This window comes from Myotis nattereri (genome assembly GCF_964212035.1).
Source record: "Myotis nattereri genome assembly, chromosome: 3".
In the NCBI taxonomy this organism is placed as follows: Eukaryota; Metazoa; Chordata; class Mammalia; order Chiroptera; family Vespertilionidae; genus Myotis; species Myotis nattereri.
In genome coordinates, this window is record NC_138077.1 from 197,230,044 (window position 1) to 197,244,040 (window position 13,997).

The 13,997-nt window shown below is 61.9% G+C and overlaps 1 protein-coding gene across 1 annotated transcript in view; it reads left to right on the top strand.

The window, feature by feature from the left end:
* Positions 1-4,901: 4,901 nt before the first annotated feature.
* The window catches only part of SDC3 (syndecan 3), a gene marked incomplete at its 5' end in the record, with an annotated part of 37,720 nt that continues 28,624 nt past the window's right edge, over positions 4,902-13,997 (top strand). The window contains one exon of the mRNA XM_081088427.1: positions 4,902-5,036. Within this exon, the coding sequence (XP_080944553.1) occupies positions 4,902-5,036 (135 nt within the window). The remainder of the gene's footprint in view (positions 5,037-13,997) is intronic.

The window sequence follows — 13,997 nt, forward strand, 5'->3', positions numbered from 1 at the left end:
CAGATGGGGCGGGTGGAGTGTGGTTCTCAGGGCTTGTCCACATATCTGACCTCGGAGGCCTCCTCCCAGTGGGACTCAGCCTCAGTGAGACCCCTTCAGAGCACCCACTGTCCCAGGCCTGCCTGCCGTGGCTTAGTGGAGATGTCACCACACCCCGAGTCTTGCTAGATTCTCTCTGCAACATCCCACCCCTCAGAGCGGTGTTAACCCCACCCTACCCAGTCCACCCCTCCTGCCTCCCTACCCTTCACCCCCCACCTCAGGACTCTGCTGGTCTAATGATGGTCTAATGGGCTGGGCTGTGGGCTTCCATTTAGAGGCAAATTACAGTAAAATTAATGAAGCTTGAGCTTCAGGGCCCCTCGCCTGCATAGCACCCCCATCCAAGGCCTTGTTCCTAGTTGTGATCCCCTCAAATTGTACAACTTCAGGGCCCCACAGAGTTGGGACCCACTCCTATTTTCATCCATACCCAGCTTGAGGTGCCACAGTCCTCCCCTCCCCCCCGCACCTGGCCTGGCACCTGGGCCAGTCCTGACCTGGGCAAAGCTTCGGCATCTCTGCAATCACCACCCTCCTCCGTCAAGGCCAGCCTGGCCTTCTCTGTGCCCACAGGTCCCTCAGCTCCAACAGAATCTGACTCCCTCCTGTCTCACCCACATCTGCCCTGGGGGCCTCCAGGGAAAGCTTTGGGCTCCACAGTTTGCAAACCTCCAGCTCACAAACCTAAGAGGCCTGGGTTCAAATTCTGACCCCTTGCCTGGCAGCTCTGTGCCCAGGGGACACCACCCAATCTCGTTTTGAAAGGACTTGCTAGCACACAGCTGGAGGCCTGTCCTGTGAGACCCTCACAGTCAGGATGGGCAGGGGGCTCCCACTGTGGAGGCCCCACCGATGGAGGCCAAGCCCTGGTGCTCTGCAGGCCCTGGGGAGGCCCCCGGCAGCCCGTTGGCTCAACCCTACTTCTTGGGGCAGCCCTTTTGCCAGAACCCTGTTTCTGTTCCTGATTTTGGGGTCACTGACCTCAGGGCAGCCTTCACTCAGTCTTTCTCAGAAGAACACCCGGCTCTGGCCTCCACCCTGAGTCTTGGGCAAGACTGGAAGTTGTGATGGAGAAGGTGGGTGGGAGCGAGCCCTGGGGAGACAGGGACTTGTTGCCAAGGCATGTGATTGCTTTGAGCCGGAGGGCCGGTTAGGATCACCCAGTTCCCTGGTGCTAACGGGGAGTGGCCATGGAACCTGGGGCAAGTCACCCAGCTCCTCAGAGCCCCAGTTGACAGACTCTAAAGTAGGATGAAGTGAAGCGCGGATGTGTGCGTCCGCTCACTGTGGGCCAGGCTCTGCTCAAAAGGTGCTGAGCACCCTTGGTCCTCAAGGCAACAGCCCCGGGAGGCAAGAGCGTTTGTCGTTCCCAAGTCACAGGATGGTGCAGATGAGCAGGTGCGGCTCTGGCAAGTGCCAGGCAGCCTGGCGGAGAGGAAGCCCTCAGTGGACCCTGGCTCTCATCGTTGCCCGAGTTCCAATGAGCCAGTCCATTTCGCCAAACCTCTGGGGGCAGGCAGTAAATACTGAGCACCTGCTGTGTGCCAGGCCTGGAGACGCAGCTCTGCACGGGGGCCTCAGGCATGGAGCTCAGAGACCTCCCCTTCCCCTTTGCCTTGTTAGAGCCAGGAGGCCCCATTAGGGGCAGAGAAAGGTCTGATGGGAGGTGGGGCAGGAGGGGCCAGGTGTGCCTGTCCCGAGTTATCTGGGTTCCAGGCTCGTCTGAGTGCCTGTGGGTTGGCTGTGTCCGTGTGACGGTGCGACCCCCTACACCAAGCCTAATTCACTTATCAGATGCTTCGGGACCTGGTGGCAGAGCCTAACTGTTGAGTTGGGGACAATATCTCAGCTCTCACTCCCCAGCTGTGTGAGCGGGGGCACGTCTCCTAAAACATCTCTGTGCCTTGGTTTGCCACCTTTAACCTGGGGGTGATGCAGTGTGCACCTCGTAGAGCAGTGCCGCACAGTCAGCTCTGCTCCAGTCCTGCGATTATTGCCCCTGGGGACACTGAGGTGCTCCCACTTCCGGGGAGACAGCAGAGACTAAAAACAGCAGCCTGGGGTGCTCCCGGATGGGGCTTGTCCAGGGTGCCGGGCAGGGTGGGACCAGCCCTGCCTGATGGGAGTCAGGAAAGCCCCCCAGTGGCCCCAAGTGGACCGGGGGGGGGGAATGTCTCGAAGGGGGGCACGCCTGCATGGGTGGTGATGGCAGAAGGGAGACCTGAGATGCTGGCATGTGGCTTGATGCACAGGTAGCCATGGGGGGGAGGGTATGAATGACTGTGTGCCGGAGTGCAGGTGGACGTGTACACCCGTGAACCCCAAGGAGCGCTGGAGCGGGGGGTTGAGGGGCAGAATGAGACTCGGGCCCAGACCTGCCTTGCTTCTGGCTGTGACCAGTATCTCTGAGGGACAGCAGGGGGCGCTCCTGCCCAGCCCAAAGCGCCCACACCCCGCTCTCCTCCGGATGTCCCGAGTCTCTGGACAGGCGGGAACCTGTGAAGATGGGCAATGCTCACTGCTCACCTCGGGCATGAGCCTGTCCTGACAGCCTCCCTGCTAGCTCGCCCGCTGAGCCCTGCACAGCTCCCAGGACAGCGGTCACTGCCTCAGAGTAGCCACCGCCAGGTGACCAGCGCCAGCTTCCCAAAGTCCTTCCTGACGCCGAGCTGACAAGTGGCTCTAACGCTGCCCTTTGGGAGCCCCTTGGAGCCAGTGTGTTCCTGGGGCCGGGGCAGCCCCTCTGGGAGGTGACTATTCCGACACCCAGGTCCCTTCCTGTGTAAGCATCACCCCAGCCACCTGTATTGAACCCCCAGGACAATGGCAGGGAGGAGCTCATTTAAACTTCACAACCTGGCTCCTGGCCCCGGGCTGGCACACACGGGCACTCAGTTGATGCTGGAGAGGGAATGAAGGAATCCCCTGTGGTCAGTATGCTCACATTACAGCTGGGAAACAGGCTCGGAGAGCTATTCACCCACTGTCACCCAGCGCGTAACTGGCCCAGCTGGGGCTTGAACCCAGGTGTTCACCCAATGCCGAGTCAGAGCTCTTCAGCTCCTAGCCGTGCTGTCTCAGCCAGATCCCCACACACTGGGCCTCTCTCGGCCCATCTCCCCAAGGTGCCCGTGGGCCAGAATCCTAAAGGGACCTGGGAATGGGAGTTCCAGAGGCTGAGACCTCAGAAATCCTAGGGGATTTTAAATCTGCGCTGGAAGGTTTCCCTCCCTTCCCCTCCAGGATCTCTCCGCCACAGGGTCGTTGGCTTGGCCTTACGTAGCCTTTCGGGATGTGGCTCTCACCCCGCTCAGGGAGCACCTCCTCATTCAGCTCCCTTTGTCTTCTGGTCCTCCTTCCAAGGGCCTCGTAGGACAAATCCGGGTCCCCTGGCGCCCCCATATCTTGGCTGGCGCCCCAGAGTCTGTTCCTCCGGGTCCACCCTAGCCCACTCCGCTCTCGGCTCCATTCGTCCTGGTTTCGGTTCCCTTTTCCTCAGGGGAATTGTTCCAGATTCAGCTCAGTCCAGCTCCTACTTCCTGCAGGCAGGCCCTGCGCTGGGTGCCCGGACACGGGCCGTCCTTAGCGAACACCCTCCCGCTCGGGGCCTCGGTTTCCCATCAAGGAGGTGGGGATACCGGCTTCACCTATTTCACGGGGCTGCTGAAAGAATTAGATAACCCACCTACGGCCTGCGGGGCCACACCTGGCACATAGTTAGGGCTTAAAAAACACTCCTGCCTTCTCCTCCCTAAACACCTGGGTGGGGGGAGCTCCGACGAATGGGAAACACATTCATTGATTCAACACATTTGTGTTGAGCGCCCACTATGTGCCAGTCTCTGAGCCGGTATGGGGGACACAGCAGCAAACAAGGTGACCCCACCCCCTGCCCTCCTGGATTGGGTACCAGTTAGTGGTGGGAGACCCCAGCGAGTAAGTGAAGTGCATAGTAGGCCAGATGGGGGTAAGTGCACGACGGCCACGCCACCCAGGGACACATTCTTACCCCTCCTGCACTGGAGGGCGGGTCTCCATTCTACCCCAGGAATCTGAGGCTCACAGAGGAGGGGCCCCTTCCATGGTCTGCCCAGCTTTTCCTCTGCAGACCCAGGGACGGGGCCCAGAAGTCCGCACCCCGCAGGTGCGGAGGGGAGCCGGAGGCCCAGAGAGGGTGGCCCCTGACCCGAGGTCACCCAGCGCATCCGCGTCTTGGAGAAGTCAATGTCCAGTGGGCCTGGTGGCCAGGCTTTGGGGGGTGATTGTCCGGGAAGAGCTATGCCACCGAAGCCGTAGGGGGGGATAGCGATGGTCACGCGAAGGCCACCCATGTCCTCAGACGCTCAGAGGAGGCAGGCCCGCCGTTCCCCCGCCCCGCACCCCACGCGGGACCCTCCCTTCCCTCACGACCGCCAAGGGGGCGCCTTCCGAGGGACCCGGTTCTCCAGGCCGGGCTCGGCGAGACGGGGTCCGCGTCCCAGGCCCCGGGCGCACAGCAGCCGGCGGAGCGCCGCCTCCCGCTGCCCCACTGCGGCGGGACGGCCTGTGCCAGGGCGCGGGGTGCGGGACCGGCGCGCGGGCGCCGGGCGGGGGCGCGGGGGCGGGGATCCCCGGGCTGGGGGCGCTCGGCCCCGCCCCGCCCTCCTCCCGCCCCGCCCGCGCTGGGGGCGGCCCGGCGGCGGCGCACGCTTCCTGCGGGCGCGGCGGCTGTGGGCGCGGAGCCGCGAGGCGGAGCCGGGCCGCCGAGCCAGAGCCCCGAGCGAGCCGAGCGTCGGTCCAGCCGCCGGGCCGCGCCGCCGCCGAGCAGCCGCCCCGCGCGCCGCGCCTCGCGAACAAAGGCGCCCGCCGCCGCCGCCGCCATGAAGCCGGGGCCACCGCGCCGCGCCGGGGCCGCCCGCGGGGCAGGCGCTGCGACCGGGGCTGCGGCCGGGCCCGGGGCCCGCGGGCTGCTGCCGCCGCTGCTGCTGCTGCTGCTGGCCGGGCGCGCCGCGGGGGTGAGTGACGCGCGCCGGACCGGCCGGGACCCCCTCGCCGTCCCCCGCCCCTCCCCCACTGCGGCCCGCGCCCCTCCCGGGAGCGCCCCCGGGGCACCGGTGGGGACGGCCGCCCCCCCGCGCCGGCCGTCTGCGGGGCTCGTTCCCCGTCCTGAGGGGACCCTCCGCAGAGCGAGGCCCGGCGGGAGCCCGCCTTCCCGCTGAGCCGGGCGCCGGCCCCGGTGAGGGCGCGGGGAGGCCTGACGGCGGGCCGGGGGCGCCGGGCGCGTGGCCAGGGCTGGGTGTGTCTCGGGTCTGGAGTCAGCGTGGATGTCGCTCGTGGGTGTGTCCGGCCGCGGCCACTTTCAGGCATGGGTCTGCTCCCCATCCCGGGGGAGGGGGGTGTGTGTGCATTTGGTTCCTCCCAGGGAGCTTTGGGGAGGGCAGTGGGGGCCCAGAGAAACGGAGGGTGGAGGGTGACTTGTGTGAAGGTGACCCGAGGGGGTGAGTGAGGTGTGTCCCAACCCGGGGAAGGGTGCCGGGCCCTGTGGTGTGTGGGGGGTGAACGGGGTGGGGAGGGCCAGCATGTCCTACCTGTGTGTTCGGAGGTGTGAGGGTGACCCGTGGTGCATGGCGCGTACAGTGACGGGGCTGGTGACTGCTGCTGTGGCTGTGTGTGCTGCAGGGGTGAGTGTGGGGAGACCTCCGTGGTGGGTGTGTGCTTGCACCCAGGGGAGTGGGTGCCTCTGTGCATGCAGGTGCTGGGCGGCTGCACCTGGGGCGTGCACGCCTGAGGGGGCGGTGTGTGCAGGTAGAGGTGAGTGCGCATGTAGGAGGTGACTCCTGAGTGTCCCTTCCAGTGACCAGGCAGCAGCAGCAGCTGTGGGGGGTGGAGCTCTGTCCTGGCTCCAACAGGGGGAGCGGGAGGAGGAGAGCATAGGGAGCAAGGGCCTCCTCCCTCTTTTGGGGAACTCAGGTTCCTAGTGAATCCCGCGTGGGCACATGTCTGAAGCCTGGCTGGGAATGAGCTGGGGGGTTCTGGGCCCATTCTCCTCGGTTCCTCCAGGAACTCGGCCCAGACCTCTCAGGGTCCCTCTCAGCGCGCCCACTTACCCCTGCAGGTCTCCTTGAGCCTCAGCCAACCAGCCCATAACCTGCAGGAGGACAGGCAGGGCTCAGGCTGCTTCTTGGGCAGATGGGCTCCTCACCTGCCTTCCCCACCTGGGGGCTTCGAGCCAGGGGGAGGGAGTGTTCAGTGCCAGGGGAAGTACCTGCAGGATGGCTGGATGCTTCAGCCCCAGTGCTCCCCCGGGTGGGGTGCGGAGAGGGTGGGGTGTGGAGAGGGTGGGTGCGGAGAGGGTGGGGTGTGGAGAGGGTGGGGTGCGGAGAGGGTGGGGTGCGGAGAGGGTGGGTGTAGAGAGGGTGGGGTGCGGAGAGGGTGGGGTGCCGAGAGGCCGTCCCTGGGAGGGACAGAAACCCAGCCAGCCTAGCAGCAGGGTCACTTGCGTAGCTGCGCTTTGGGAAGGCCACACAACCTTGGGTTCAGCTGATCACACAATGCGACCCATCTCCTCCTGCCACTGCCCCTGGCTCATGATCTGACCTTAGACAAATCCTCTCATCTCTCAGAGCCTCTCTTTTCCCCTCTGTGAAATGGGACTGATAACACCCCTCGAAGGTTAAATGAGAGGATGTGTGCTTTCATATGCAGAAGGAGGTCAGTACATGCTTGGTGTGCTCATTAGTGAAAGGGGCTCAGGACAAAATGCTTTAGACCTGGAGGCGCAGCAGGAATCTCAAGCTGTGTGACCTGGGCAAGCCCCATCCCTCGCTGAACAACTGCTCCTTGTTCATCAACTAAAGCCAAGAACTCATTCCCCAGGAGGTGGTGGAAGGAATTGGTCCGAGAGTGTGCCAGGTGCCAGGCCCCCATGCAGTGCGGGCTCAGTGAGGCAGGGGGCCCCTGGATCTGAGGGTGAAGTAGAGGGGGTGGTTCAGACACAGTGCTGGTGGCAGAGAAAGCAAAACCTTGGGACTTTGGGTCTGGAGGCCCATATGGCTGGGCTTGACTTGAAGGAGAGGAGGGGGGAGGCTCCAGATGAGGGGGGCGGGGATGGGTGGTGGCGGGGAGGAGGTGAGACTCCCCAGGCCTCACACCTTCCCTGGGGGTCCGGCTGTGGAGGAGGGGTATCACCTCATCTGCCTGGGAGGCAGAGGGTTAATGGGCGGTGCCCAGTTGCCAGGGATGCCACAGCAGAGGAAAAGGGTGATGCCTGCAGGAGGAGGGGCTGAGTTATACCAGCAGAGCCCCAACTGGGATGGCTCCAGGAGAGCCTCCATGGCGGGGTCCTCTAAGGAGATCATTGGGGTGGGAAGTGGCTGACTCAGAGGGCCAAGATGGCCCCTAGATCTGCCCACCAGCTTGATAGTGAGAGAGAGAGAGAGAGAGAGAGAGAGAGAGAGAGAGTGAGTGTGTGGCTTCCAGAGTGACCTCAGTGGTAATAGCAGATCTCATTCATGCTGCAGATGGTGACGAGTTGACGTGTGTGTGTGTGTGTGTGTGTGTGTGTGTGTGTGTGTCTGTCTGTCCTGGCATCTGCTTTGGGGAGTCCTCTCTTCTGAGAGACCAGGTGACTATCACTCTGAGGGACATCTGCCTTCAGGGCCACCTCAGCTGCTGTCCTTAAGTCACCACCCAGAAAGGCATGGAGTGTGGGGATCCTGGAAATGTGAGCTTTTAGAAGCTCAGGGCTGGCAGGGATTTTTAGGGGCCCCTGAGTCTTGCTTGAATACTCCCAGTGATGGGAGTTCACTACTCTGTGGCTGTGTGACCTCGTGAAAGTTCCCTAACCTCTCTGTGCCTTCGTTTCCACCTCTGTAAAATGGGGAGACTCCGAGCATGAAAGGAGTTCATATGTAAAGCTCGTAGCACAATGCCTGGCACATACCAAGCACTCAGCCAGTGTTGATTCTTGTTCTTTTACAAGGTTGCCATTCTGTGGTTGGGAAGGTGGTGGGGTGGGGAGTGAGGGACCGTGAGGATGGAAATTCCGTGGGGCCTGGTAGTTCTGCTCCTTCCCCACCCGACCGTGTCAGTCATCCAGGAGCTCCCACCGTCTCCCCTCCAGCTACTCCAGTGGACTCTGAACGCTGGGTTCCTCGGGTAAGACTGTTCTCACTGTAAAAACGAAAAGCCAGGGATCCTTGTGCCAGGGCCCGACACAGGGACACCACAGGGCCGGGTGCTGTTAGCGCCCAGTTGGCAGGGGCTCTGGGGACAGACACCTGCTGTGCGATTTTGGGTCAGTGATTTCTATTTCAACTTCCTCATGTGTAAAATGGGGACAGTGACAGTGCCAGCCGCGCAGAGATGTGATGGGAAAATGAGCGCCTTGAGTAACTGAGCACACCTGCGTGTGGTGAGCTCTCTGGGCCTTTCCAGGAGGGAGCCCGGGGGTCAGGGAGGGCGTCCAGAGGGGGAGGGAGAGGGGGAGGGCGTCCGGAGGAGGAGGAGGAGGAGGAGGAGGAGGAGGAGGAGGAGGAGGGCTCACCATGTGATGTGAGCATGCCGTAGCACGCCTGGACCCTTGGCTTTCTTACCTGTCAACTGGGGACAAATACTTGACTTACAGGACTGAACTGGGGTTACCACAGCCTCACGGTGTAGCTGGGATTGGAACTGCCTCCGGCTGCGACTCCAGCACGATTCTGGGTCCTGTGTTGGGGTTTGGTGCGGGCTGAGCCCTGCTGGAGAAGAGAGTTTGGCCTTTTGAAAACAAACGGCTGCTTCCACCTCATGGACTGGGGCTTGGGGTCCTTGGGGCCCGGGCAGCTCTGGCTTGGGCTCTGGATGATGCTAGAGCAGCAGTGGGGTGGGTGAGGGCATCCTGAAGGGAGGAGAAGGTTAAGATTGAGCTTCCCCCAGAAGCCTGGTCCGGCACAGGCCTCCCCCTGTCCCTCCCATGGGAGCTGGGACCTTCCTCCCGAGCTGCTGGGGGAGAGGGAAGGGTCCTTCTAGAAGGGGCTGCAAAGCATTCCTGAAGGCTGGCTGTGGACGGATGTGGGGAGGTCTCCACCTCCCTAGCCTCTGAGGGCTGAATAGTAGAATCTGCATTTATTTAATCCTCATGGTGATCGTTGGAGGTAGGCGTTACTAGAACCCCCATTTTACAGAGGAGTAGACTGAGGCATGGAGGTTGACTGCTTCAAGGTCACACAGCTGGAAAGGGGCAGAGCTGGGTTGAGCTCGGGCCTGGCAAGCTGATAGGATTGGGCTGCCTCTCCTCTTGTTGTGTGATCTTGGGCAAGTTACTTCACCTCTGGGACCTTCCTACCCCCAGATTATGACCATGTTACTCCTGTTTCATAACTGGCTGTTTTTTGCCAGACTCTGGGCCAGGTGTGTCCCATATATTTTCTCATTTAATTCTCACCTTAGCCTGGGAGGTGGGTGATGCTCAGTGCAGGAAAGGGCTTGCCCAGGGCCTCCACCCCTCACAGGGCTCTGTCATCTGTTAAATGGGCTGCTGTGAGCACCACTGTGGGGTGGAGCCAGGAGAGCTCTCTTTGTAACTTGCGCAGGCTGTCCACAAAAGGCGGGCGGGAGGGGATCTCATGTCTGGGCCATGTGATCGTGGCGCAGGCGACGGGAATATCTAGAACAGAGGATGAGAGGGCTCTGCAAAGCCACCGTTCCCCCTAGACACACCGTGGCTGCCCAGTGATGGGGCTCACTCTGCTTCGTGGCCAGGCCTGCCTTTAATCCCCTCTGGTCCTTAGGACGTTGTGTGGAGCTCCCGTCTACATCCCTGCAGCCCCATCCTGAGTCCTTGCCCCACTGCACCTAAGGTACTCGCTGGCCCGAGTGACTGAGGCTCAGAGAGGAGGAGTGACTTGGTGGGAGTCACACAGCCGCCAGGAGAAGAGTCAGAATGCTTTCCTGATAGACCATGAGCTCCCAGGGGCAGCCTCTGTGGCTGCCTTGTTCTTTGCTGAACCCCCAAGGCCAACTTTGTGTCCCGCCCAGAATTCAGTGGTTTGAATGAATGAAAGAGGGAATGAATGAAGGCAGGCAGGCAGCCAGGAGTATGAGCTTTGGAGCCCAGGCTGGGGCTGTGTGTTCTCTCCCGCGGAGGTGGGTTGGGGGGACGGATGGAGGCTGGCAGAATCCTGCTGGGTCCAAGGCGTGTACCTGTGGGCTGGGAGGGGCCGGGGGGGCCGCACGGGCGAGCCTGCGGTCTGAGTGCCGGGACTCGCCTTCCCACGTCTGGGTGGGACGGAGGCACTGTGGCTCTGGGCTCCCGCCCAGCTGCTGGGAGCCTTATGATTCTGAGTCTGGGGAGGGGGGCAGGGGGGCCAGAGGCAGGAGCTCTCCCAAGTCCCACCCCCTGTTCCCACTCATCCCAACTCTCACCCCAGGAGGGAGCAGGGTCTGGGCTGGTCCTGGACCACCTGGCTTGGCTTGCTGTTCCCGCTAATGGTCCCCCACATCCTGGGAACATCGGGCCAGAGCCGGGCAACTATTGTTGACTGACACCCCTCCTTCCCCCTTCCCTTGGCTCCCAGCCTCCCAAGATTCCAGGGGGCCGGGTAGCCTTCACTTCCGGCCCTCTCACTCCAGAGCAGGCCCTGGCCAGAGGGATGGCCGCTCCCCTCCCCCACTGACCAGGCCTATTCTCAGCGCCAAACAGGAAGCTGTGATTACAGGGGAGTCTGAGCGGCAATGGCTGAGGGCCCAGCTGGGGGATGGGGGTGGGGGCGGCCTTGGACAAATGCTCCGGCCCCTTCCCTACCTGGCTGCTGAGGGTGGAGGGCACAGCTCGCCTTTTATACCAGCTGGGGAGGGTTCCACAACATCCGTGCCCCAGCTGGCTGAGGTCTGCCTTCCCGCCACCGGGTCCCCAGGCCTTGGTGCTGTCTGTTTTGAAGGGGCAGGCACCCTAGAGCCAGCTGGACTAGGGTTGAAATCCAATTCCAATTCTGCCCATTTTCTTGCTGTGTGACCTTGGTGAGTGCACTTAACCTCTCTGAGCCTCAGTCTCCACTTTTTTAAAATGAGCCAAGAATACCTCTGCCTCAGTTATTTGGGAATGAGCAACATGAAATAATGAAGTGCCCATTTCTCCCACTTACCTGCTTCCGTTTTGCTCTTTTCCTGTCCCTCTGGTCTCACCGGAGGAATGGCTTTTGGGGGTGGGGATAAGGTTTTCCTTTGGAGAGTGGGAACCAAGTTTGAATGATCACGATGACCCGAGCAGAACCCTGGGGGTGGGGGCCACCCGACGAGCGAGAGAGAACTTGGGCCAGGACTTCCAGGTGGAGCCGGCAGGGTTGGGGCCAGGTTAGCGGAGGCACCTCCCAGGCCCTCGGGGTGCTGAGTTCACGGGGCAGTGGGTTCTCCGGAGCTGTTGGCAGCCTGCAGTCCAGTCTGGAGCCAAAGGATTGGGCTGGGCCACGCCTTAGGTTCTTCCAGCCTGGACTCCAGAGACACCGTGCTGTTTGCAGCATTAGCCCGGGACCCGGAGACACCAGGCTTCTTTTATTGTCTGCCCTGCTGGAAGCATCTGGGCTGTGCTCCATTCACCACACCTGCCCTGCTCTGAGCAGGTGACTGTGATGTTTGCACAGGAGCTCAGAGGTGGGAGACCGCCAGCCCCACAGCCTGCCCTCCCACGGACGGAGTCCTGAAGCCCGGAGATGGCATGGGTCTTGCCCAAGGACTGGCCTGGTCCGCCAGCCTTAGGGGATCGCACTGAGCCTTCCAGCCACTCGGACGCTGGTGGCGTTCCCCTCACTTCGAAGGCTTGGAGATGTGCCACCACCTGCCAGAGCCCGCGTGGCCAGGTACCGGTGAAGCGGGGGTTCAGTTGCCCCTTCACCTAATCTGGACTCTGTCTGTCCCATCGCTGACCTTGTCATCACACCCCCTTTGTAAGATTGGAGTCACTCAAGGAATTGGGCGGGAGCAGCGGGGAAGTTAATTAGAGGGAAGGGGGGAATGGAGCCGATGAGGAAGGTGAGGACTCAGCCTCCGCTGTCCTTGGGGTTGAACTTTATGCGCCCAAACTGCAGGGGGCAGAGGCTGAGGGATGTAGGTGTTCTAGTCTGATTAGATGGAGGTCCTTGTCCTTCAGCCCCGTTAGTGCCGTTGAGGCTGTGGGCTTGGCCTGCTCTCTCGCCTTCGCCCTCGGGCAGCGGCCTCCTGTTGTGCTGCATAGGGTGACCTCAGGCTGTTTCACAAAATGAGGCAAGGGGCCACCTTCCCGTTGGGGAGTCCGCCTGAGCCAAATGTCCTCTGCTGGCCTGCCACCCCGGGGCGGGCGTTTTCTAAGATGGGGGCGGGGCAAGGGAGATATGCTGATGAGGGCCTTCGTCCTGCTGCTGGGATGGGCCGTGGACTTGCTTTCCATGGGGTCAGCCTCAGCCCAAGGCCTCCTAGAGCTCTCTGTACCCCCTGCATTGCCAATCAGGCCCCCCCAGTCCCGTCCTCCCTTCCCAGCCCTGGTCACCAGCCCAGACTTTAATAAGAGTAATTTAGAATCAATCGCCAGCGGGATCTGGGCAATCTAATTGCAGCAAACTGATTGCCAATTTGACTGTGGGCACCAGGGCGGCTCGTTAGGCCAGTCGCCCTCCCTGGGCTGGGGCCTGGGGGGCTGTGTGTGGGGCTGAGCAGGCAAGGGTTCTGCAGGGCTGGGGGCTGTTACAGTGGGAGCCGGGGAAAGATAGTCTTGCTTCTTGGGGTGTCTGGCAGGACCGATAAACTGCCACCCTCTCCAGGGCCCACGGCTGGGGTGTAGGTAACTGTCTATCTCTACCCTTCACCCCTCCCCCCTCCCCGGGTTTGCTGCCACCTCCTCATGGCCAGGCTGGTTTGATGGCAGTTGGGAATGTCTGCAGCTGAATTCTACCTGGTTTCTGCCCTCCAGATACTCCCTGTGTTGGGGAAATAGGCACAGATGGTGACAACAATGACGGTGGTGATGGCCAATCCTTAGAGAGTGCATGCTACATACCAGGCAGTTCTCTGTGCTTAACATGTGCTATCTCAGTTCTCACCATGACCCCATGAGGTGGGCACTGCCACCCCACTTTACAGGTGGGGACCCCGAGGTCCGGGAGGCTAAGCAACACGCCCAGGGTGAGGTCGTTAGCGAGCAACGGTCTGCCCTTCCTGAGATGCCATGTTGTTTGGGGGCCTGTCTTTTGCTTGGCTGATTCATCCATTCTGCAAACACTTATTGAGCACCAGCTGTATGCCGGGCCCTGTGCTGGGGGCTGTGGGTATGCAGCTTATTGTAGGTGTGTCCTGCGTCTTGTCAGTGAGCCTTGCTTGAGGGGTGTGTGAGGTTTCAAGGGGAGGATTGGAGAGAGCAGGGAGGGAAGGCCTGCCTCCCGCTCCGAGACAGATTCGAATCCCAGCTCTGCAGAGTGACCGTGGGCAGCCTTGCCCCCTCTGAGCCTCTACTTCTGCATTTGCAAAGTGGGGAGATCAGACTGGGCGACCCAGGGACCCTTCCAGTCTTTGCATTTGAGGACCTACCAGAAACACCCGAGGCCGAGAGGGCAGGGCCTGAGTGGAGGCCCCGGGGGGAGGGCGAGCAGGCTGCGGGGCAGGGGGAGCATGGGAGGCCTGTCTGGTTCCTCCTGGGCCAGGGTGGGGTTCCCTCTCCCTGCCCATCACGCCGAGCACCACTTCTCTTCCCAGCCTCTGAGACGTGATCGGTCAAATTCAGCCGACTGGGCTGGGCGTGAGTCCGGTTTCCTGGGCAGAGCGGGAGCACTGGGGAGGGAACCCAGGACCGGGGGTCTTATCCCTACTCTGCTGCTGACCTGCCAGTCACTTTAGCCGCTGTTTGCTGATGCCCCTCTATGCCTGGCCGGTGCTGAGCACCTGGAACCTGGTACCCGGTCTCAGGAAGCTCCCACTGAGGTGAGGGAGCCAGCACAGCACCTGAGAGGGGCTGAGGACATGCGTGGGGG